This window comes from Leishmania major, chromosome 28, assembly GCF_000002725.2.
Source record: "Leishmania major strain Friedlin complete genome, chromosome 28".
In the NCBI taxonomy this organism is placed as follows: Eukaryota; Euglenozoa; class Kinetoplastea; order Trypanosomatida; family Trypanosomatidae; genus Leishmania; species Leishmania major.
In genome coordinates, this window is record NC_007269.2 from 613,822 (window position 1) to 637,832 (window position 24,011).

Genomic DNA, 24,011 nt, shown 5'->3' on the forward strand with positions numbered 1-24,011 from the left:
GGAAGCGGTGAAGCACGCATGATCGGTGGAACAGAGCGAAGAGGGGAGGGGATGGCGGGTCGTGGGCGGGAGGGGCTCGTGCGGGAATGCGCCTGTGACCGTGTCGCAGAGGCCGCAGACAAGATTAACCTCAGTCACGCTGCGGGGGGGGGGGGGCAGAGGGAGTGTGGGGCAAGTGCACACGATGCCTGTTGCTGCAGCGCAAGACAGCCCCTGCGCAGTCTATTGGTTTCACCCATTTCTGTGAAGTGAGGATGAGGTCTGCATGCCGTTGCGCGAGGTCGAGAAGGGAGGAGGGAGGAGGGCCAGAGAGAGGCGCACACACAAGAAAAAAGAGGAAGAGAACGGTCAAAAAGTAGCCAGGCACGCACGCACAGCAATGAAAATCTCCCCCTCCCACGCCCACTCGCTCGCTCACGGCACTGTAAGGGCGAAGGCACCTCTTTCTCTCACTCCTTCAGTTAGTCAGCCATCGCTGTCCCGTCAGCAAAGAGCTTGCTGTGCCGCTCAAGACTTGAGTTGATGGAGGAACAGCGGCTTGTTGAGGGTCTTGCCTCTGCGGCCGGCGTACTCGGAATGCGGAAGCACGGCGAAGTCCCCAAGACTTAGAATAGAACCTGTTCGGGCACCGCGCAGGTCTGCTCTGTTAGCAGCAGGGCTGCAAGGTGCTGCACTCCTGCTAGTCGTCCCACTGCTTGGCAGCTTCGCGCAGTCAACGTAGTAAGTGGTGCAATGCCCTCTTGTGTAGCTGGCGGTGATAGCTGCTGCCTCATCCGCCGCCGTCGCGCCCGCCGGTGCACGCGCTTGGGCGAGGCTGTCACTGGACGACATGTCAGCTTCTTCTTCGTTTTGCTTTTCCCGCTGGGCTGCTAATGCGTTAGCTTGGGTGCACGCGTATTGTCGGTGTTCCTGTGCGACAGTGACGATGAACGCCGCGGAGTTCGGATAAGACAATGCACCCGTCCCTCACCCCACCCACACCCCTTGAGTGCAACGTGGTGCACGGACGGAGGACACGAATGAAATATGAGTGCCTATTAGCGGTCCACCATAGATGAATACGAAAGCGAGGGGAGACGGGAGGGGAGAGAGAGTGAGCCAGGATAAGCCGTGGTGCCAACAAGCGGCGTCAGACAAACGCCAAAACGCACACGCACACATATTCATATATACACTTATGCATATATATATATATATATATACACGTATACACATATACATATATATATACATACCAGCGCACGCATGCGTCGGCACAACAACGCAGACGGGTGGAAACTGTAAAAGAGTTGTGGGGGGAGCTGGGAAGGACATGAAAGCGTCAAGGCGCGTGCCTGTGATAGCAAAAAAAAGGGGCGCAGCGCTGTGAGCACCGCGCACGAGGGACGCTGACACCCCCCCCCAGCCACACACACACACACACACACCACCCACTCACTGCCTTCCCTGGAGGGAGGCAGCCGAGCGTCGATCCCCGAGTAAGGCCCCACTTAGCGACTGTTGCTGAAGTTTCCCTTTTCCTTCTGTTTCTGGTTGTCCGTGCTTGTGCGCATACGTGTGTAGGAGGGATCCATGCGTTGGTGTATGGCGTCCCCTTTTTCGTTTTCGTGTGTGTGTGTGTGTGTGTGTGTGTGCGCGCGCGCTTTGAAAGCGGTGCGAGTTGCCACAGGGCCCGGAGAAGAGAAGGGGCTCATGCGTGAGAGTAAGTATGCGGCGCAGATGCACATGCGTTCGCAGGCACGTCAGAAGTCAAAGCAAGCGACAGAGAAAGGAAGAATGAGGAACGCGTGAACCCGTCAAGAGATTTACGAAAGGCAAGCCAACAAACAAACTACGTATACTCGGACGAGAGAGGGAGATAGAGAGAGACGGTATTGCATGATGAGGGGTGTGAGAAAATGGAAGAGGATGCCGACCGAGAGCGTCCACGCAGCCGTCATGGAGATGCAAGCGCCATTCAGAAGTGGTACAGGAAACGACGAACACGCACACAGAAATAGGAACTTGGAGGGAGTAGAGAAGAAAGAAAAAGGTAGTCGATATCGCATTAAAGCTGCGCGGCCTATCAGAAAAGTGTGACAGGAGACATCGATCGACGAGCGCACGTGCGAGGTGAGAAATAGAGGGGAAGGGGTGGGACGAAAGAAAGCGTGTAGAGAGGTAAAGAAGCTCGCTACGACGGCCATGGCAAGAAAAAGAGGAGACATGGCCTACGCTGCTGCCCTCGTTTGCTCTCCCTTGACAGGTCTGTAGATAGGTATGCATGCGTGAGTGTTTGCCATGCTGCAGGAGAGAGCGGGTGGTGGCGGTAGTGGTAGAGACCGAGCAGGTCAGCTGCCGTGCAGGGCAAAGCGAGCCAGAGACGGAACGACGAAATGAATAGGTCAAGCGAGAAAAAAATGCTCGCCAGGCATGGAGAAAGTGGGGGGGGGGGGGGGGGTAGGGTGTGAGAAAACAGGGGAGCAGCTTGATGAGGGGAAGACGCGCGTACAGATATACGTCACTGACCGCTGCACGCCGTCGCCGCTCGACACTCGAGACTGATGTTTTTCTTGGCTGTTTGTGCTCGCAGAAGCGAATGTGCAGCAGCAGTAGCAGTAGGGAGGAGAAGGGAAAAGCAGCAGCTGACCGACAGACAAGAGAGGCAAAGACGATCCGATGTCACCTCCCTCTATCTCCTCTTCTCTCTCCGTGCTGCCGGCAAACATACACGCGCGCACACGTTACCCAAGTGTAAAAATCAAGTCACACACACATGCACACAATATATGTATGCACATATATGTATATATATATATACTGTGTGTGTGTGTGTGTGTGAGAGAGAGAGAGAGGGAGAGTGCCGTGCTTGGCATCCCAAAAGGCCAGCGGAGCATCGAAGACCACGACGATGCCAACAAGGCAAACGAAGAAGCGCTGTTATAACATCGAGCGCGCACGTGTACAAGTGAAGGAGGAGAGAGCGGAGAATATGGAAACACAGAAAGGCAAACAAAAAACAGAGGGAGAGAGAAGGTGGGTGTGTGTGTGTGTGATGGAAGGGCGAGCCGTTGCATCCGTAAAGACATCGAAACAAGAACAGAAAAGAAGAGAGCAATGCAAACGCACGCATCCCTCGTAGCGTTAGAGAGGGGGACGAAAACACCGAGAGAAACAGAATCGAACAACAAACACAACAAAAAAAAACTGATAATGTCGACACACACACACACACACAACATCCGCGCTACCACTGGCATTGCCGGGCTGTAAAGAGCCACAAGGATGTAGCGCATCCTGCTTCCTGCCGCCTCCGCGCCGTCCGCCACGAGGACGACACGCACACTCACTTCAACACAAGCATGCACACACACACATGAGGCCACATTGTCACGCACGAGAAAAGTACAAAGACACTCATCCAAAGCGCACTTGAGTGCACACGCGCACGCGCCCGTGCACCGGCATGCACCCCTGCAGCCCCGCAGTCAAAACCCAGAGGGCTAGGGGGGAAGGGAAGGAGAGAGAAGATAGTAAGTATAAAAGAAAGCGAACAGACCGACAACGGCAGCGGCAGCCGCAGGGCACGTGTACGCACACAAAACAGCACGAGTCACAGTCACGAGAGCAAGGGATGAGGGATGGACGGTGGTGATCAGAGTTGATTGATGAGCGCCGCTTGGTGAATGGAAGGTGCGCCTCACTTCCCTGCTGTATGCTCTCAACTTTTTGTGTTCTCGTCTTCGTCGCTGCTTTGCGTAATGCATCAAGTACAGCCACTTATCGGCCCCTCTCCCTCTCTCTCGCGACATTGCACACCTCTCGAAGACGTGAGGTAAGCGAGGGCTCGACAGGCTGGGTGGAAGACGTCGGCCATGAAGCTGACACTACGGCAACGCGTTACGGTGCCCTCATGGGCAGGTGTGACACCACTTTTCCTTCACATCCCTTTACCCACGTTGCGGCCGCAGAACAGAAGTCCGCCGCCTCCCCTCCCTTCCCCCCCCCCTGTCATCGTTGCGCCGGCGTGGGAATGGTGAAGGGGATTGAGCACGGCCGCGACGGAACAGTGAGAGGAGCGGTGGAGAAGGTGCATGAGTGAAAGCAGGTCCGGCAGAGGTCGGGGAGGAGAGGCGGAAAACACCCGAAGAGAGGGAGCACTCATACAAGAAAGTCGCCAGGACGGCTTCAGCGGGGCGAATAAGGCACGGGCACACACACACAGACAGAGAGAAAAGAGGGGATGAGAACATGAAGTGAACAGGCAGATGCGATAGAAAACAACGGCACGCACAGTCGTGCACCGACGTAGACGGGACGGCAAAGACGAGTTGTCACTATCTGCGAGAGAGAAAGAGCAGCCACAGGTTACAAACAAAGCACGCGGGAAAATGAAACACCACCACACCAATAGTGGCAGCAGCAGCGGCGAGCGTCGCCTTTCCGAAGCAGCACCCAACACAGCACGAAGAAACAAAACAACTTTGAGAGAAAGGGTACAGAAGGAGACGATCGGCCAAGGGAGTACAGAAAACACGCAAAACGTAGACAAGAAAGTGTGCGAAAAGAGGGGGATGGCACATCGCACGTTCATCAAGACGCTCAGCATCTCGATTCCTCCGTCCCTCGTGACGCTCCCATGTCCACGGCAACGGAGAGACACACGAGAAATCACCAACACATCACCAAGGTGTGAAGCAGCGCGTACAGAGAATCAGAAGCATTGTTGTCTCGGCTGCCCTCGTGCCATGTGAGGCACAGAGAAGGAAGCGAGAAGGAGCGGAGCGCTGGGTTCAAGCCACCGTCGTAGCATTTCTGGCATCACGGTAAAGGAGGGCGTGAATCTGAGTCCCTTACACTCACCGAGCCCCACCTCCTCTCCTTCCCTGATGATTTCCTTGACTGCCTCTGTCCTGCTGTCCCGCTCCTTTACTTCAATGCGTCACCATTGTCGCTATGCCGGCCAAGAGACGCCACGCCAGTCCCAGCGGTACTTGCCGGAGCCGACGGAGCTCTTCGCGCTGTTCACCAGATCGCCTTGCCGAGGCGTGTGCGCGGCGCTGCTGTGGCCCGAGGACGGCACTGTCATCGCCTCGCCGCCAGGACGCGGCGTGCCGGCCATCAGTGCTGTCACCACAGCCGGCATGCCCGCAGGAGAGACCGCGCCACAGCCCCTGCGCACTGGATCGGCACTAGACTGCAGCACCGGAGTGTGCTGTAACGCGTGCATACTGCCAACGTCGCCCCCGACCGTATCCGACTGCGGCGGACACAGCGACCCCTTTCGATATATCAGCGAGGGGTTCGAGCAGAAACTCGACCAGAGCAGCTCCGCTGTCAACGTCGACGATGAGCGAGCCGACGACGCCGGCTGGAACGGCTCGGTGTACCGGATGGAGTGCAGCAGGGAGGCGTGACGGACGTGCGCCAATGACGCAGAGCCGCTTGCAAAGGTAATGGAGGCACCACGCATAGAAGACGGCTGTGCCGCGCTGGACGTGCTCCACTTGGCTGGCGTTGCGGCCAGCCGCGGAGTGCTGGCAATGTTGCCGGTACCGTAGCCAGGCCTAATGGCCATAGTAGCGGAGCGCTGCGGCGGCGGTCGCCGCGCGTCGACGAGCCCCGTCGCGTTGTTCGACGTGCAAGAGTGGGAGAGCAGCTCCCCTGCGGCACGCAGGTATTGGCCTTGCTCGGCAGACGCCGACGAGTGCCAACCCTGCCGGTGAGAGCCATCCTCGCTGGAGCCCCACCTGCCCGGGATGCGCACCGGTGTCGACCCACACGGTTGAATCGCCGCAGAGCCCGTCGCCTGCGCGCTGTATTCAGCAGACGCCCCAGAAGCCGTACCGACGACGCTCGGCTGTGTACTGACGGATGGCGTGCTTGGTACGCCGCGCGATGTGTAGAAGTGGTGGGAGCTATCGCTCATTTGAGCGGCTCGGAGAGGCGTGGTGCCGACGGTAGCAGAACAACTTGGCGTCGCGCGCACGCTGCGGCGCTGCCTCACAACCACGTTTACTGTGGGCACATCGGCGTTGTCGGCCGGGGCCGACTCGGGGACACCAATCCAGCACGTCGTGGCGGCAGCAGCCGGAGACCTGCGCTGCGACGGCTGGCGGTAAGAGAGGCTGGCAGAGCTGGTGCGACTGCCCATGCTTGCCGACGCGAGGCTCGCTCCCGTGTGCGAGTTGGGCGTTCCTACAGTGCTAGATGAATGCGTCCACACGGCTATGGAGGTGCTGGACGCGACCGGCAGGTCGACCTGCAAGCGCTGCTGGGCAGGCGCAACCCTCCCCTCTCGAGCATCGTTGCTAGGGGTGCCAGAAACGTTGTGTGGCTGCGCGAGACGGCTGACCGCGACAGCCGGCGTGGACGCCGAGGGTGTGCGTGGCTGGTCGTCGGTGCGGACCCGCTTTGGCTTCGCACCGTCGTCTACGTGACTGCCACTCTCCGTGGGCAACGTTGGCGACAAGATCGCTTTCGCCTGCACCGAAGTCGATACAAAACCGGTGTGTGCGCTGTATAACTCCATCGAGGATGGGTCGGACCCCTTGTCGCGTCTGCCATCACTGCGGCCACTCTTGTCAGGCCCATCGGACGCGTCAGACGGGTTCGATAGGAAGTTGCCCTCATAGGAGCTGTGTAACCCACTGGAGGCGGCAGTGGTGGCGGCAACAGTCATCGACAGCGACTGAGCTCCCGCTACGGCGTCGTCGTCCCTCGCGGCTGTCGCGCCACCAAACTCCGTCTCTGCCGCGGAGGTCGCCTCCTTGCTTGAGTGCGATCGCTTGACGTAGTTGCGGTACGCCTGCTCCACATCTGCCCCTGACTGGATCCACTTCTTGAGAAACTCAGGTGTGGTGCCGTAAAAGACCACCTGCCCCGCACACAGCTCGCGCCAGATTAGGAGGCCCATGCCGAGCCCCTCCGGCACGCCGGTCTTGCCGTTCAGCAGCCAATGCGAGTCCGTTGGTGGTGCCCGCCGCGATGCCTGACACGCTTGCCGGCAGAGTGTCAAGAGAATGTCCTCGGCAAACTCGTTGGGCGAGACGCGCCAGAAGGCGTCTGGAGCCGGGTTCAAGGAATCCGAGGACGCAGATGTGACGTACCGCAGCACCGTTCCGGCTGCCACCTTGACCCACCCGTCTCCTTCGTGTTCGGTGTCGTGCGCCTCGACATAGGCCTCGTTTGACGGGATCCAGACGTCGCCGGCCTTCGGGGTCACCCTCGGGGGCCGCGGCTCCTCGTCAGTCAGCAAGAGCGTGCCATCAAGCGAGCTCTCTGTCAGGTTTCGCTGCGCGAGCTCCTGCCGCAGCTTCGCTGCCTCGCCACCCACAAGCTGCTCGAAGTGTCCAGTGTAGAAGCGAGATGCCCACAACAGGACGCGGCCAATCGAATCCGCCGCCACGGAGCCGCGCAGCTCATCCGCGCGAATCACCGTCCGGATTTGGTACCTCAGCGACTCAGAGCCAACTTCAGCAGCGTCACCTCCGGGGTGCGTCGCAACGGCGCTGATGCTAGAGCTGGCATCCGTCGTCTTCGCCGCCCGCGACTCGTTCGGGGAGCAGGACTTCCGTAAGCTCGCGTTGCTGTTCGCGGGTGCCGCGCATATGTCGCCACCGCAGCCCCCCTCGTTGCTGGCGCCGCGAGACGACGACGTCATCGTCGCTGCCGTTGCGATCGGCTTTGCACAAGACAACAGCGTGGGCGCTTTACTTTTCTTCTCGCTGACCGCGGGGGTTGCGCACGCGGAGCTCTGGTCCATGCGCGCGCGGATCTCACGCAGGTAGCACAGAGCCGGCACATCGGCGCGGTGCACGACGATTTCGATGGGGCGGCGCAGCACTGTCTCCTTGGCGACGTCGGCGGCGGCGGAGGTGATCATGGTGCCCAGACCTTCAAGATGCGTCTTCAACCCATCTTGTGGGACTAAACTGGTCATATGCAGTGGCAAGTGGTGCTTCCCCTCAACGTCACTACTGTCGTCATCGCCTGCGATCGCGTACGGATCGGCCGCGGCTGGAAGATCGGCACCGTATGGGTCAACGTACGGGTCGCGGTAGGCAGCTGCAGCACTGCCAGCGCCGGTAGCAGCAGGGAGGCGCCCCGCCGCGTTCGCTTTGACGCCCGCCCGCGCTGCCACACGCTGCACCACTCCGCCGCCCACAAGCGACGCCTCGTCGAGGGGTCGCAGGATACCGATGGCCTGCATCTGTGTTATGTATGTGTGCGCCGCGAGAAGAGTCACCTGCGCGCGGTAGTTGCCACCCGCGCTCTTCGACAAAAAAATCGTGAGGCACATGGGCAGCCTGGCGGCCTGGCTGTGGTGCATCGATGGTGGGCAAAAACGCGTATCGCCGACAAAGCCGAAGATGCGCACGCGCAGGTTGCAGTGTGGCAACCGCGCCGTGTTCTCGATCGTCATGTATCCGTTCGACGCACCAGCACCGCTGACCTTACCATGCCGATGCAGCCTGCCGTTTCCGCCGTTCTTCTTCTTACCTCTGCGAATGCTGCTACCAAGAGATGGTGTGTCGGTGGTGGACGTCACAGCACCACCCGCGGCAGCCACAGAAGCAGCGACGGCTGCGGTGGCGCTTGCCTCGTACACAAAGGCAACGGCACATGGCACTGGTGACACTACTCGCCCTGCGCGGCTCAGAACGATCAGCTCATTATCCGTCTCTAGCAGACGCTGCTCGCTGAGGCTCATGTACCAGTTGTAAATATCCTTGTCGGACCCGATCTGGTCTCGCAACACTGTGTGCTCCGTCGCCATGCTTCGGGCATCCCGGTAGTAATAAGCTACGTTCGCTTCTCGCCGCACGTGTAGCAGCTGCTGGAAGAGCGGCGAGGCGGAGCTGGGGAAGTAATCGGGGATGAGGGGGATCAGAATAATCTCCGGCTGATGCGACGTCACCGTCGGCACGTCAGTCGGCGGCTTGCCGGCATTGTTAGCGCCAGGAGACGCAGAGTGACCGAAGATTGGTGCGGTGCTTCCCCGGACGCGAGGGTCACGCACGATGTGTCGCACCAGCGTCTCCCTACTCGGTGCCCCTCCCATTCTCGTTTCGTTCGCGCGTACTCTGGCACTGCACCCTCCCTCCTCCGAGAACGGCCTCAAGGCCTTCCCTTTCGTTTTTTGGCGCGTTGCTGGCCTCGTGACAACCCCTCTTGCGCCAAAATGTTGCCTCGCTCGACTGTTGAGTAGACGGGCGGGGTGTGTGGGTGACCGGTGGACTGGCGAGCACCGAACTCCGCCTCCTCCACCGCTCTTTCGCTCCTATGGAGAAGGAAAGAGGGGATGCCACGTAGCTGTATGTCCCAGTCCAGCAGCAGCGCCGTGTCGCGCACTTTTCTGGTATTTGATGTTGTTTGCCTGCTGCGGTTTTGTCTCTCTCCCTCTCCCTCTCCCTCTTATAGAGGGCACCAACACACGTCGGGGATGGAGGAGGGGGGGGGGGGCCAGACAAGAGATGCGCAGCGAGGCGTCTCCGATGGGAAAGATAGAAGCAGAAGCAAGAGACAGAGGAGTGGTGTGTGAAGCCTGCCCAAAGAGACAACAAGAGGGAGAGGAAAGCGAGAGAGATGTCGTGGTGCAGACCGACGGGTGGCTAATGTTACAAGAAGGCAACTGAAGTGGCCTCGTCCGTTGGGGGGGGGGGAGAAGTACATGCGTAGATATAGGCGCACACACGTATATATATATATATATGTGCATGTGCACGTATGTGCATGCGTGTGGGGCACAGAAGAATGCAGATGCGACCCATTCAGGGTTATGCGGTGCAGCGTGCATGAGAGAGAAGCGGGGGAGGGGGTGCAGCAGTGAGAAGCATACAACGACGAGGGAGCATGGCGAAGGAGAAGCCGTGAAGAAAACATGGGAGAGGCGGACATGGAGGCAACGCTAGACATGGGAAGGAGAAGGATTGATAACCGGTGGCAATGCATGCCCGTCCCTCTCCCCCCCCTCGGCCGCCGTACGATGCTTTTGCGAGTTCGCTTCGCATAGCGCCTGCAACGGGGAGAGGAACGAGGAGACGATGCCGCTCACTTATGAGACCCCGCGCGCGATAGGCGTCGCAGCGCACGCGCAACCCAAGTGTCCACATGCATCTCGGGGGAGGGGGGGGAAGACAGCAGCTTGTGCGTTCTTCTACACAGCCCCGAAGTGTCTATGCAGTTGCGCATGTTCACCGTCACTGCGCAGGTGTGACAGGGCATCCTTTCTTTTTCCGTCTGCTCGTTGTGTGATCGCTTATGGTTGCTTTTCGGGCCCTTTCCGGTGCGCATGTACTCTTCCGAGGCGGTGTCCGACGTCCAGGTCATGTGCAAGCACGCGCCATTTTGTGTGACGGAGAACGAGAGAGAGAGAGAGAGAGAGGTCACGAGAGGAGGCGACACGGACGGAAAGAAAGAAACAACACGACGGAGAGGCGTCATCGAGAAACGTGCGAGACGGGGCAGAGAGACGGAGGTGACGGTGCCGCTCGACACAAGAGAGAAGAAAGGTCAACCAGAGACCACAGATGGCGCGCAGGTAGTCGGAGAGGCAGAGATGAAGGGGCAAGCATGCATCCCACCACCTACACGAAAATCACACATGCACATGTGCGCATACCAACGCGTGGGCACCATCCATCAACCAACAACAATAAAAGATGCAATAACGAAGAAAGGAGCACGTGGAAACTCACGCAAACACAGAGGAACGAAGTGAAGGAGGAAGTTGCACGCATGTAGACGTTTGGGCGTGGCAGATGAAGGAAGGGGCAACACACGCACACATCTTACACCCTACACAACTGACGGTTGACGCGAGAAGCCATCATACAGCGGGGAATGGAGGAAGGAGGAGGGGCAGAGCCCAGAGAGACAGACGGACGGACAAACACACACACACACAGAGAGAGAGAGAGATACAAAAAAAGGAAAAAAAAAACACAACACACATTCTTTCGGTTGGCTGAAACCGTAAAACGGGCAGGAAGGGCTGCTGGCTGGTTCCGGGGAGGGGCGGTGGGACCGGAACGGAGAGGAGGGAAACGCGCCTGCGCGTCCAGCGGACGGTGTCGAGCAAGCGTAGAGAGTGCTCGACACCGAATAGGTGTGCTCTCGGCTTCTCCGCAGGTACAGCCACACAGCCAGGCATACATGCACCGATATACGCACTACGCTCCCGGCGGAAGCAGCGCAGCCGCCGGCAGTGGCGTCGTGCATAACAAGCGGCAACGAATCGAAAATCCGTGAATCCTTGTAATCAGCCCACGAGAAAGCAACCCAGAACTGACAAGGGAAAGCAAGCAGAAACGCGGCAACATCTGTGGCGGAAGAATCCGTGGAGGAGAGGCTGACGCGCATGCCAGTGCATGGGAGTGTGTGCATATGGAGTGTGCTAGTTGTACAGGGCGCGCCTCTGCGTGCAGCAGCTTGAGACTCCGGCACACCAAGAACTACAGGGAGGCGCGCGAACGAGAGAGAGAGAGAGAGCGGTCTGCACCGTGGATGCTGGGCGCATATGACCCTCCCTCCCCTATCTCTGCATCACTGGCTAATGCCTCTGCCGAGAAGGGCGGCCGCTGGAGGAGTCGCGCAGGGTGTGGCCGAGTCCTTCCAGTGCCGCCAGTTGTGCACAGAGCGGTACTGCGCCGAAGAAGAGCGCGTCATCGCGGAGCAGCTTGCGCAGTCGCTTCATGAAAATCTCATTTGCGCGCGCCGCCAGCCGAGCCTCCTCCGGCTGACTGATAAACAGCGCCACCTCCTGCATGGTCTCGCCGTAGAGGTTGCGGTTCCGCAGCAGCATACGCAGGGTGCTGCGGATGCCGTCAATTGTCCACTCGACAGCGGAGAGGGTGCCTACATCCGTCGAGCTCTTCAACGCCGGGCGGCCGCCGCCGTCGGCGCTGTGTGTGGGGCACTCGTCGCTTTCGTGCGACGGGCTGGTGACCTGTCCAGAGGAGTCGCTGGTCGGAGGAGGGCACGGCTGCACGAGGTTCGGCGGCGGCGGCGGTGGCAGACGTGGGGAAGTGGCACCGCACAGCGGCAGCGCAGAGAATCCGGCGCCACGTGCACCATACGCCTCCTGTGTCGACAGGGATGTGTGCGAAGGTTGCGGCATGTTTCCGCTGTACCGAGTGGAATACGCGTTGACCGCAGCCGCCGGGGTGCTGCCGCCGGCTGGCGTTTTGGTACGCGGTGTTGCCGGTCGTGAAGCCGAGTTTGGTGGTGGCGGTGAGGCGGGCAGTGGTGTCTGGCAAGGCGACGCGTCACTCTGAGTGTTCTCCGTGAGCTGAGTCCTCGACCGCTGGGGCTCCACACCAGTGTCCATCTCCTCCCTCTCAGCGGCAGGCGCAGCCGTGGCGACTGCGAGAAACTCGTGTGGTGGGGCGGGGCGAGGAGCGACGATGACGATGCCGTCCTGGTCGATCACATCCACATTGTCGGCGTCGGTGAGCCGCTGATTGTTCTGCCGCTGCCACTCAGTGAAGTGCTTTCGCATCTCCTGTTGGCGCGCTGCCGTCTCCAGCCTCAGCTGCCGCAGCGTTTCTCGTTGAAACTGCTTGGTATCGTCCACGCGCCGCTGCGGCGACAGGCGCCATATCCCCGCTTTCCGCAGCAGCTCCCCTTGCTCCGCGAAAATATCGTCCAGCACGCGTGTGTTGTGGTCGATGAGGCCACCTCGGCTGTTGCGTCGCGGGCTGGGCGATTTCGTGTTGAGGTGGTTGCTTGTCGACCCGCGAAGGCGGTGATGGCCGTGCTCGCCGCGTGAAGACCCTTGCGGCGCCTCGCCACCTCCGATGAAGGCGTGCTGCTTCGGCGGGCTCGCATTCATGCGCTGCAGCAGCTCAAACTTTTCCCCTGCACGGCGATACCAGCTGTCGTCCGGCGCGTGCGTGAGACGTCCGGGGTGGCCGAGGTGCAGGGTGGGTGCCGAAATCGGTGGTGGCGGTGAGGAGTGTTCTACGGTGGCAGGTGTCCCGGCCGAGTGGCGCTGACTATTATGTACGCGAGTGTACGGCACATCAGGCGGAGTCGAGGATGTGGTGGAGCTTGGTAGTGGACTGGAGGCACGCCCGTGCGAGGCACCCTTCGTCGTGCAATGGGCCTTGGGAGCCCCTCCGCCGGCGCTACGGTTTTCGGCAGCGGCCGACTGCACTACGGTCGCAGCACTCCCACCAGCGCTGCCAGATGCGGCGATGTGCGACTGTCTACTCGGCACGGCAGGAGCCGAGTTTGCGGATGCGAATTGCACAGAGGTGGTAGAGTGGGCAGTGGACAGGTGTGAGGGCCATGGAGGCTGGCCCAAGCTGACGTTGCCAGCCAAGGCAACGAGTGACTGGACAACGCTCTCCATCGACGGTCGCGTCGCTGGCTCATCTGTCATCATGCGAGAGAGAAGCTGGCGTGCGGTGCCGGAGCGTCGCGCCATATTTGTGCCCTTTGCCGTGAGTAGCACTACGCCGAGTCGACCCAGACACCAGACGTCGCTCAGTGTGGGGTGATAGCCACTGCCACTCCTGGCTCTGTGGTTCGCGGCTTCGCCGCTGCCGTTGGGATGTGCCGCAGCTGCCGCGAGAACCTCGGGTGGGTAGTCGAGCGCTACGCGCACACCGCTCTTCTTACGCTCTTGCAGCTGCGAATAGTAAACCGGGAGGGGCAGCGGCACGCCGAGGAGGAGGTTTGCCGTACCGCCCGTGTGGTGGTCCAGAAAAAGACGATCGCCTGTAAGTCCTGGGAAGAAGAGATTGTGCAAGTGCAGCTGCCGAATCGCCAGCGCGCACGCGCAGAGCCACCGTAGCACGCTGGCCTCTTCGAGCGAGCTGTACTCTTCCTCCTCAATCAAGGTCGTGACGTCGCCCTCCGAGGCGTATGAAGCGACGACGCTGAGAAAGGAACTCTGAATGAGGACGGTGTGGATCGGCACAAAGCCCCGCAGGCGGCACTTCTGCAGATCCTCGTACATCCGAACTGCCGCGCCCACCTCCTCGGTGGCCCATCCGGCCACATTCATGCGGCGCAGCACGCGTAACGCCCCGCCCGCCTCCGTGTCCTGCACGAGAAGGGTCGCGGAGTTGTTGCCGATGCTAAGTACCTTCTTGCGAATCATGACTGAGCTCGATGTGCGTTCCAGGGAAAAGACGACGACGAAGATATGATGCACATGTGTGCAAGTGCGTGCGCGCGCTTGTGCGTGCCATCGCTCCAGGATGCACAGCAGACGGTGCCGAAAGGAAGAGAAGAGCGCAGAGTGATGGGCAGACAAGGCACAAGAGAGAGAGAGAGAGAGAGACAGAACTCAGGCGTGGACAGGGGAGGGCAACAAGGGGTGACAGTGCTGGGAGTGGTGAGCAGCGCGTGCAGCGCACCGCGATCCCGTATCGACTCATCGCCCTTCCTCCCGGCCCCTTCGAATCCCGACCACACTCCCCTTCCCTGGCACGCTAATCGCCTTCACTGGCGCCCACACACGCATGCGCAGACACAAGCACATCTGCGCTCATGGATAGGTTCGACTGTACGTTGCTCGTTGCCTCGCGCGCGCGCGTTCCTTGTCGACGGCCTCTCGTAATCAAATAACCGGAAAGTGGTGCATATCTGAGCTTAGAAGAGACACACGCCGTTTACGCGAGCGGTGAAGGTGGCCGGCGTCATCAGGGCCTCTCTGTGTGAGCAAAGAAAGAAACGAAAAACGTACCGCCGCGTTCATTGCATGGCCCAAGCTGCTCCTCGGCCACTTGAACACACACGCCGTCGCCGTGATGTCTGTGCGTGTGTGTGCGTCCCCTCAATCGCCCTGCAGAAGCACGCCTGTACGATGAGAGAGAGCCCCCTTCCGCTGTGCCCGCACGCGCAGCGGGGGACATGCCAACTGCACAGCACGCCGGCCTTCTTCCTCTTCTCCGGCACGACGCGCTACACTAGCCTCACAATGCGGTCGCCAGAGATGGCAAAGACATCCGTCATGGCGCTAAGCGTCGCCACCGTGCCGTGGCGGGAGAAGTGCCGCTGCAGCACCAGCGGCACGCGGGTGCGCAGCGACGCCAGCGTCGTCCCACCTTGCGGGATCAGTGGCAGCACCATCTGCACTATGTCCGCCTTCTCCAAGTTGGGCTGCTCCACTTTCGCGCGCTGCACCACGATAACGGAGGGGTCGTCAGGGTAGGGCCAGGTTGCGAAGTACTCGGGGTAGCTGTCCAACACAGCCTGCACGGCTGCCAAATCGCGCGGCAGGGCATCGCGGACCGCCGTTGGGACCAAGCTCAGCACCTCATCCAGCTCTGCGCACTGCATGAGAGGCAGCGCATCATACAGCTCCCGCACGGCCCAGTCCGCGTTCAATTCCGGCGCTATCTCTGTCGGGATCTTCAGTACCGGATCGTCCGGCCGTAGCGAGTTCATCCGCAGCCGCTCATCCATCAGAGTGTCCACGCACGCCTCATACTCCGGAAAGAACCTGTACACCTTCATCTTATCCGTTGATACGACGATCTCCTTGCCATGCATGCGCAGAAACGTCGGAAAGGAGCGGCACTGCGTCTTCACCTGCGTCTTCTCCGCCTCCGTGAGGAGGCTGTAAAGGCGGCCGGTCGACACAGCCGCCGACGCCTTCTCCTCCGCGGCGCCGTAGTCCTTCCCCGCCGCTGCCTCGGTCACGACCGCCAGCACCCTGGCGAAGATGCTTGGCAACGGAGACGTCGAGGCGTCCCGGTCGTCGAGCGAGTTGGGCGCGACGCGGTAAGGACGCGCACGCAGCTTTCCTTGCGATATTTGAAAGTACTCCGGGTATTTGCCGAGCAGCCCAGTCACCCCGAGTCGGGGATCGAAGGCGGGGTGACGTGAGATGATGGGAGCAATGTCCTGCAGGACGTCCGCCAGCGCGGTGTACTCCTTTGGCACCTGCGGCGCCACCAGGCCAATCAAATTCGCCTCTGAGTTCCGCGGTGGACGGCGCAGCGGCTGCGCACCGCTCTGCATACCGTACACGCCGCTAAAGCTGCCAACCGCGAAGCGCGCGTCGGCATACCCGCGCTGCGGATGGTCAAAATCCGGCCTCAGCCGAATCTCCAGTGAGTTGTGCGAAGGGCGCATGTCAATGTAGTGCCGGAACCGCTTCAGGTAAAAGCGAAAGGTGGTCTCGGTGTACAATCGTTGTATCTCCCTCGGTAACGTGGGCTCAATGGCCTCGATGGAGACGTAAAAGGTGGGGATATACGGCACAAGAGCCTCCATTACCTGCAGCGTCGACCGCAGAGGTACAGGAGTGCCGGCCTCGGGCTCGCTCGCCTCTGCCGGCGCTGCATCCGCGGGACCTGGGGACGCATTGGAAACACCTGCACCACTAAAGCGAGCTCGTGGCGCCACCAGCCCACCACCGGCCACAGTTGCTGCTTTACCACCGCTGCTGTAGCGCCAGCTATTGCCCTGTGGCGTAGGTGGAGGCGGTGGCGCAGTTCTGTCCGCGTGTGTCGCGGCGGTGCACCGCAACGCATGAGGCTTTGAGACGCTCGAGCCTAGCGAATGCTGCGGCGGAGGTGGCACTGTATTGGAAGCGGAGGCTTGCTGTGCCGGGGCCGCTGGAAAAGATCCTGCTGCTTTAGAGCCGTCGAGAGGTGTAGCAGTGCTCCCAGTGCTGGGCAATGCGGCATCCGTGCGAGCAAGCGGTATATTGATGCTTGTCGGCGCAGCCCCCACTCCAGAAGTCGACGCTTCGCAAGGTGTGACAGGGGCATGCGCCACGCGCAGGGCCAGGTGCCCGCTGGGCAGCAGCACGACCTCCTCAGGGAAGTGGCAAAGCATGTACTGCGTCAACGCAGACTGCTCCCCATACTGCGGTGTCCCCACTGAAGGCTGACTGCCATGTGGACGATCTTTCGAGCGGTATTCACGTTCGAGAAACTGCCGCAGAGTTCGAGGGAGTTGCTGCTGCACGTCGGCTGGCCGATTCCAGAGCTCCCTCGTGCCTTTTCGCGTGGCAGCGCGGTGCTCTGTGAATACTACTTCGGTGGGTAAGAGCGGCAGCACCATCGCCCGCACCTCCCACGGCGCGTACGTGACCACATCATTATCGCACACACTCGCCGAAGAGGTTGGGCACTGTTGCAGCTGCCCCGACGACGGCAGCTTCGTGGAACAGTGGCGCAGAGCGCATTGCATTGCTGACAGCGGTCTCATCGACGGTCGTGGTATGAGTAAGATGAAGCTGGCGGGCAGTACAGCTGCAGCAGTGGATGGCGCCGTCACAACATGCAAGCGCCAGATAATAAGCACACCACACCACGCGCGCGCCGGACCGCCGGCAGAGAGTCGATGCATCGTAACTAGCGAGAGAGAGAGAGGGAACGGCAGACGCAGTGAGAATTAGGGGAGCGGCAAGCGTGGGCCGGATGTTGTGTCGTTCTCGTTTCCTGCTTTTCGGTTCCTGTACGGCACCCTCTATGGCGAACAACCGCCCAAGGCTGTATTCGACTGATGAGGTGGGTATGCTGTTCCTTCCCCCGCTGCCCATGGTGGCAGTGCCGCGTGTGCAGAGATGTACCGAGAAAGGGAGAGCAGAGAAAAAAAAGGTTGGGTGAGAAAGTTGTCGCTATCGTCACTGTAATAAGAGGCGCCTCAGCGTTCTTCTTCGGGAGCGTGTCCAGCGCAACCATCTCTGTACTACCATGCACAATGGAGAGTTTCGTGGCTCTGTTCAGGCGCACACAGCCCACCTCCATCCGCTACCACCACCGCCGCTCCTCGTCACCTTCCCCTCAAAAACACAAGCGCCTGAAAGAGGCGGCATCCGGGGGGATGTCAGACTCAATGGTAGATTATCGGAAGAGCCCTGAGCCGTCCGCCTGCTGCGGTGATGATCGAAGAAGAGGTTGGCATGCGCGCATCTCAGAAAACAGCACGTCTGTCTCCGCATGCGCACTGAAGCGGTGGGGCGGTGACGGACTACCCGACTAGAGCAACCCTGTCCACGACGACGGCAAGCACTAGCTGGGTGCACATTACTGACGCGTAGCTCATCCCCTTTTTTCCGTGTCTGCATTTATCTGTGCGTGCGCCTCAGGAGACCAGAGGTGTATCTCTCTTCTTCTTCAGCAGTGATGCCTGCAAAACAAAACAAAACCGGATGTGTGCGAGACGGGCGAGAGGGGGAGGCGAGGCACAGCGCATCGAAGGACAAGGACGGAAAGCGGAGAACAAAAAAAAAAAGAAACCTCAAAAGCTGAGCATGCCGTGAACACGCTCGACACCGACACTGAGGAAAGGGCGCGTATGGGGGGGGGGGGGGGGGAATGGCGGTGGAGCGTGAAGGCACAAAGGAGGCGCAACTCAGCAAACCTCATGGGAATCATACATTTTTCCCCCATCCCGCCTCACTATCTAACAAAAAGCAGCCGCAGCCGCGCCTGGGTGCTTGAGCGGGATGACCGCCGCAGGAAGCTATCGGAGCGCGCGTTTGCGCCTCTGTGTGTGTGTGTGTGTGTGTGCCCCTAAGACGGAAGCTCTTCCACCCACCCCCGGGAGTGCGAGAGGGAAAAGTGCAAAACAGACGGTAGAGGAGGAAGATCAGAGGCCCCTCAGGCAACATGTCTTGCAGGTGCTCGCGTACTGTGTACGTCTTCGTCTTGTGCTTGCCCACCGCAGCTGTGCAGAGCTCCTCCTCATCTAGCCTCGCTGGCAGTTTGCACTGTACACGGCTGCGGCCGTACCTGTGTTCATTGTTGTGCGCAAAGACGGCCTGCAGACTTCTCGATAGCCGGCGGTCTAGTCAACTGGGACAGCAAGTAAGCTCCTCTCTGCGGTGCTGGGGTCGCAATATATCAAGAAGAGGGAAGGGTATGCGTATGCGCAGTCGGAGAAGAAAAAAGAAAAGATATGGAGAGACGGGGGAGGGGGGGAGGGCGCAGCGTGTGAAGCGGCGATGGCGGCATTGTCGACATGCAAGAGCGAGAAGCATAGAAGGCTTCATGGGCGCAGTCAACGGCCGCACTGCCCATTGGCTTGGAGGGAGGGGTGGCCCGTGATCCACCTCCGCGACACAGAGAGAGCAGCACGCATTCCATCGGATGTGCGCATGACCACCCCACTGCAAAGGAGGGATGTGAAAGCAGCGCCCTCCCCCACCTGCCAAGCGTGGCGGAATGCCGCACGGGGGAGGACGGTGACAGCTGCTGCTCTGTCCGTGTCCGCGTCTCTTTGTGGTACGCTACGGTACCCTTTCCGTGCGCCCGGTCTGCTGATGCGTGACTCGCCCCCATCACCGGCCGTGCACATCCGTCAATCGCCACAGCGGACGAGAAGCCGCGAGACACGCGCAGGGAGAAGCACACACAGACACACAGAGCGGGCGCTGGAGAAGACGGCACGACGGACAAAAACAATGTTCTGGTCGCAGGGGAGAAAGAGAAAAGCAACACAAGACATCCGAACAGCAGGAAAGTGAGGCAGGACGGTGAGAAGGGGCGGAGCGGACTCGCAGGAAGGGCTTGTCAGACAGGCACCAACGCCGTTCGCCTACGCAAAGGCATTTAGCCGGCACATGTCCACCTCTACGACACCTTCTCGAACACAAGAGAGGTGAAGGCAAGAAAGTCCTGCTCCAGGGCTCGCTGTGGCCGGGTCGAGAGACGTAGCACGATGCGGCGCTCCAGAGACGGTGGCGAGGGTGGCAGCTGCGCTGTGGCACCCGCAGCGTCTCTGTCATGTCGGTGGTCGGCATCCCCGACGACGGCAGTCTTGCTGCTGCCCCGCCCCGCCTCACCCTCCTCGTCCTCTGAGCCACCGAGAGACCCGCCTTCGCTGACGCGTCCGCTGTTACCGCTGGGGCGGCCACGGCTGCCGTCCTGCACGTCTGTTGTGCTCGACCTGCGAGCCGAGGTTGCTGCGGCGGCGGTGGACGAGGCGGTGCCGGCGTGCTTTCCACTGTCCTTGTACGCTGACTCTCCCTTGGTGGCCGACGGATGCAGTGGCTCGGTATGCATGCAGTACTGGAAAACGGTGGTGGCGAGCATCAAGTTCGGGCACAGGTTGCCCTCCGAGAAGTGCCGCACGACGCCGCAGCCGTCGTCCATCGAGGATGGAAAGAGGTGGAAGCGGCCAAAGCTTGCCACGTAGGAGCAGTACGTGTCGCACAAGTCCTCCTTTGACAGCTGCGTCACGCGCTGCACCGGCCCAACGGGACGCCGAGCACTCGACGTCAGCTGCAGACTGAAGCGACCGCCAGTAGTGTACACGAGAACCCCTGACACATCGCCACCCCACGGGAAGATGACCCGGCCGTCGTCCACAGCGTGCACCTCGATAGAGACGACGCGCCACGTGCCGTGGAAGCTCCGCTGCGCCGCGGCCATGGAATGAAAGTAGCGCACCGGCTCACGAAGCTTCTGACCGTCAGTGGCGTGCTCAGACGGCAGCAATGTCAGCGAGAGCGACGAGGTGCGCGTGTCTCCATGCACCTGTTGCAGTGATTGAGAGGCGAGCAACGGGGTGCCGGTTGCAGACGAAGTGGACATGGTATTGGCGTTATCCACCACTGCGGACCCGGCAGGCGCGGCAGTGCGGCTCAGCGGGAAGTTATCGAAGCACTTCGTGAGTGCCTCTATGGAGGCACGCGTCATGTTGGTGAGCGGCGGCACCGAGGCCCACTCCGACACGAATTCGCGCTTGAAGTGCCGCACGTCGTTGTCACGCATGTCGCCCGGGATGCAGGGGGCCGGCACACGGCGGCGCCGCAAGTCCTCCCAGTTGAGGCCTTGGAAGAAGGGGTGCCGCTTGATCACGTTCGCATCCTGCAGTCGCATCGACGGATCTCGAGCAAGCAGACCCGTCAACAGCGACACCGCCTCCGGGGAAAAGCCTCTGAACGTGGGCGCCCCCTCGGCTACCCCAGGCTGCGACGCCGAAGCCGCAGCAGCGCCTGCGCCGTCGTCGGCGCGCAGCACTGGCAGTGCGAGCTCCTTGTGAAGAACGTTGTTGTAGACTGTATTGTTGTTTCGCGCGTGGAACGGAGTGCTGCCAGCCAGCATTTCGTACAGCATCACCCCAAAGCTCCACCAGTCCACGGCAGCCGTCTGCACCTGTCCCTGGATCGTCTCCGGCGCCACGTACTCGGGGCTGCCGACGAAGCTGCGCCGGCGGCTGCGCGAGAATGCACGGCGGGCAAGGCCGAAGTCCGTCAAGCAGATGTGCCCATCCGCCGTCAGCACAACATTCTCTGGCTTCAAGTCGCGGTGCACCACATCCTGGCGGTGCAAGCACTCGAGCGCCAGGACAAGCTCTGCCGCGTAGATGCGCGCCGCCCCCGGAGAAAGGCAGAGCTTGGGGTAGATGTAGTCGTACAGCTCGCCACCAGGAAGGTAGTCAAGGAGAAAGACGAGGTAGTACTCTGTCTGGAACGCGTAGTGGCAGCGCACAATGTACGGGCTCGGGTGTAAGCTTGTCAAGATAGCCTTTTCCTCCTTCATGTAGGATGTCATGCACCGCCGGTACACGGTCGCCTTATTCATGATCTTCATGGCGTACACCTTGCGCGTTGCGCGCATCTGGACCTTGAGCACCTTTCCAAACGTGCCCCGCCCAATGACGGTGAGTAGTTGAAAGTCTTGGAAGCCGACCGGTGACGGGGTGCCACTTCGACTGGGTAAAGCGTCCCCAGGCGACGAGAGCGAGAGGTGCGGGATGGGTGATGCGGGGTTGGCCACGCGCTGGTGCACTACCGCCGGGCTGCTCTCCTCTCCAACGCAGCTTCGCGTACTCGTGGCCGGCGATAAGCCCGCTACAGGAGACGACTGCAAGGGACGGCCCGATGGCACCGGCGGGCCTTGCTGGGCCGGTGTACCGAGCGTTGACTGCATGCCCATGTAGGCGCCGCCACCAGGAGCAGTGCTACAGCGGTCGAGACGGCGACTGTAGTTCTCCGCACACTGAAGGCAGGCGGGAACCGTGCTCCCGGCAGCCTTTGCGTGTGTGGAGAACGGTGCTGCTTCCTGCACCAGGAAATGCACGGGGTCGCTGCAACCCGTGGTCGTGGTCAACGCGCGCCCCGGCGACAACGCGCTTTCAAGCACTGGCAGCTGCTGCAGGCAAGCAGAGCAGAACTGGACGAGGCAGAAAAAGCACCGGCGCGGGTACAGGAAGGAGGTAAACTCGGCGTTGCACTGCGCGCAGTTCGCCGACGCTGGGGGCAGCCGCTCATCTGAGAAGCCCGTCTGCATGGGATCCGCCGCCGTAAACGCAGCCTCACCTACGAGGCTGTGCGCAGACTTCTTCGCCAGCCTCACCTTGCTCGTGTTGTCCACGCAGTTGGATCGCCCCTCTGCACCCTTCGCTTCCCCGTCATCGCCCACCTCATCCACGACTGCCGCGCCGGCTGTCTGAGTGCCCGTGCACACCCCTCTTGTGGCGAGTGTCTTCGACAGCGCCCTGTTCGCGGCAAAAGTAGCAGGGCTGCTGGGCGCTGACGATGTTGTCCTGGTTGTGGCGGCTGTGGCCTCCAGACTTCTCGCCTCCACTCTTCCGCTACTGGGGGCCTCAGGAGAACTTGCGACCGCGGAAGCTCCTGCGTGACTCGCGCAATCAATTGCGGCCGCAGGGAAAGAGCCGGTCGCCCTGGGAAGCGCAAGTGCTGCATCCGCCGCGATTCCTGACACAGCCGTCGCCGCCCTTTCAGCAGCGCCGAGATACTGCTTCTGCTGACGGGACTGCGTCTCCTGCAGCTCGCGAAGAACCGCGTCATCGTCGCCCTCGTCGTTCAAAAAGTCAGTGCGCGTGCTGACCAGCCCCAGCAGCGGCTGAATGCCGGTGAGCTTCAGCTGTGTGGGCACCTCGCCATCGTGCAGAAAGTCGTATAGCTGGGTGCGAGCCACGTAGAAGAGATTCCTCGGCACGAGCAGCTGCTGGAGGTAAATCTCTAGGTAGCGGCGCCGCTGCTCGACTAGCTCCGGGCTCTGGTTCGTCACATCCATCCAGTGGCTGCCGGGAAGTACCGGCACGACACCGTAGGCCCCGTGGCTTGACCCGTGCCGGCTGCTGCAGATCTGCTTTAGATCGTGATCGAGCGCCTTGAACTGCTGATATCGCCGATAGACGCGCCAGGCGTCGTGGCCGCGAACGCACTCGATAACGTACTCCACGTAACTCTCCTTGACGCGGTAGTGGGTGATAACGACGGAGGTGATGAAGTACTGCTGTGCCAGCAGGACGAGCGCATCGGCATCCTTCTCTGGGTCTAGTGGGTACTGCCGTGGCACGTGCAGGTGCCCGAGCAGACGCTCCTCGCCTTCAAAGACGCGACGGTCACCACCGTGGGCCACAGGCGATGCAGCGCTGCTGTTCGGGTGCGGCGGGGCAGTCGTTGCTGCTGCCCCACGCGGTGTGAGCGGCCTCGGGCCGGCGTTGCCGTCGCGCAAGTCGTTTGCCCCTGCCGGCGCCGCCGTGGCGCTGCTTTCTCCGCTTGCATGACGGCCTGAAGTTGCTGGTACGCTGCGCGCGGTGTAGCGGCGGCGGAATAAACTGTAGAACATTTCAAGCTGGCCAAGCGGCCTTTGAAAGAGCACCAAAATCGCGCACGCAGGTATTTCTAGCGAGCCGCCAGACACAGGCAGGCAGAGAGAGAGAGAGAGAGAGCAGCTCCAAGAAGACGAGGCGCCCCAGCCTCAACGGTAGCAGAGCCGTGGCACAGAGACGGTGAGGCAGATAGATAAAGTCAGCAGACAAAAGGAAGATGTATTTCAATAAGGCCAACAAGGAAAAATAACGAAGCGTTGCTAGAGGAAAAACCCGGAAGGAGCGAGGAGGTGCCCTGCACGAGCGGTGGTGGAGAAGGGATGTGCGTGATGGCGTGTGCACCGAATACCCACTGCTGCCGGAGTGTCTCCTTTTGTGTGTGTGTGTGTGTGTGTGTGTGTGTGTGTGTGTGTCTGTCTGTCTATTCTCCCGCTCGCATAGATGGTCGTATATACATGTGTATGCAGGTCTGTGTGCAGGTGCGCGCAGATGTCTTCACAGCAACGTGCCCTGTTGATGTGTGGTGTGCGCTT

At 60.7% G+C, this 24,011-nt stretch overlaps 4 protein-coding genes across 4 annotated transcripts; all 4 read right to left on the reverse strand.

Moving 5' to 3' along the window:
* Nucleotides 1-4,933: 4,933 nt before the first annotated feature.
* On the reverse strand, nt 4,934-9,043 carry LMJF_28_1640 (conserved hypothetical protein; the record flags this gene model as incomplete). Its single annotated transcript, XM_001684395.1, has 1 exon — nt 4,934-9,043. The coding sequence occupies one exon, from the start codon at nt 9,041-9,043 to the stop codon at nt 4,934-4,936; it is 4,110 nt and encodes a 1,369-aa protein (XP_001684447.1).
* Nucleotides 9,044-11,533: 2,490 nt separating this feature from the next.
* On the reverse strand, nt 11,534-14,089 carry LMJF_28_1650 (conserved hypothetical protein; the record flags this gene model as incomplete). Its single annotated transcript, XM_001684396.1, has 1 exon — nt 11,534-14,089. One exon carries the CDS (start codon nt 14,087-14,089, stop codon nt 11,534-11,536), a length of 2,556 nt encoding a protein of 851 aa, XP_001684448.1.
* An 806-nt stretch (nt 14,090-14,895) lies between these two features.
* On the reverse strand, nt 14,896-17,136 carry LMJF_28_1660 (conserved hypothetical protein; the record flags this gene model as incomplete). Its single annotated transcript, XM_001684397.1, has 1 exon — nt 14,896-17,136. One exon carries the CDS (start codon nt 17,134-17,136, stop codon nt 14,896-14,898), a length of 2,241 nt encoding a protein of 746 aa, XP_001684449.1.
* Nucleotides 17,137-19,523: 2,387 nt separating this feature from the next.
* LMJF_28_1670 (zinc finger protein kinase-like) lies at nt 19,524-23,495 on the reverse strand (the record flags this gene model as incomplete). The annotated part of the gene is made up of 1 exon (XM_001684398.1): nt 19,524-23,495. One exon carries the CDS (start codon nt 23,493-23,495, stop codon nt 19,524-19,526), a length of 3,972 nt encoding a protein of 1,323 aa, XP_001684450.1.
* Nucleotides 23,496-24,011: the final 516 nt, after the last annotated feature.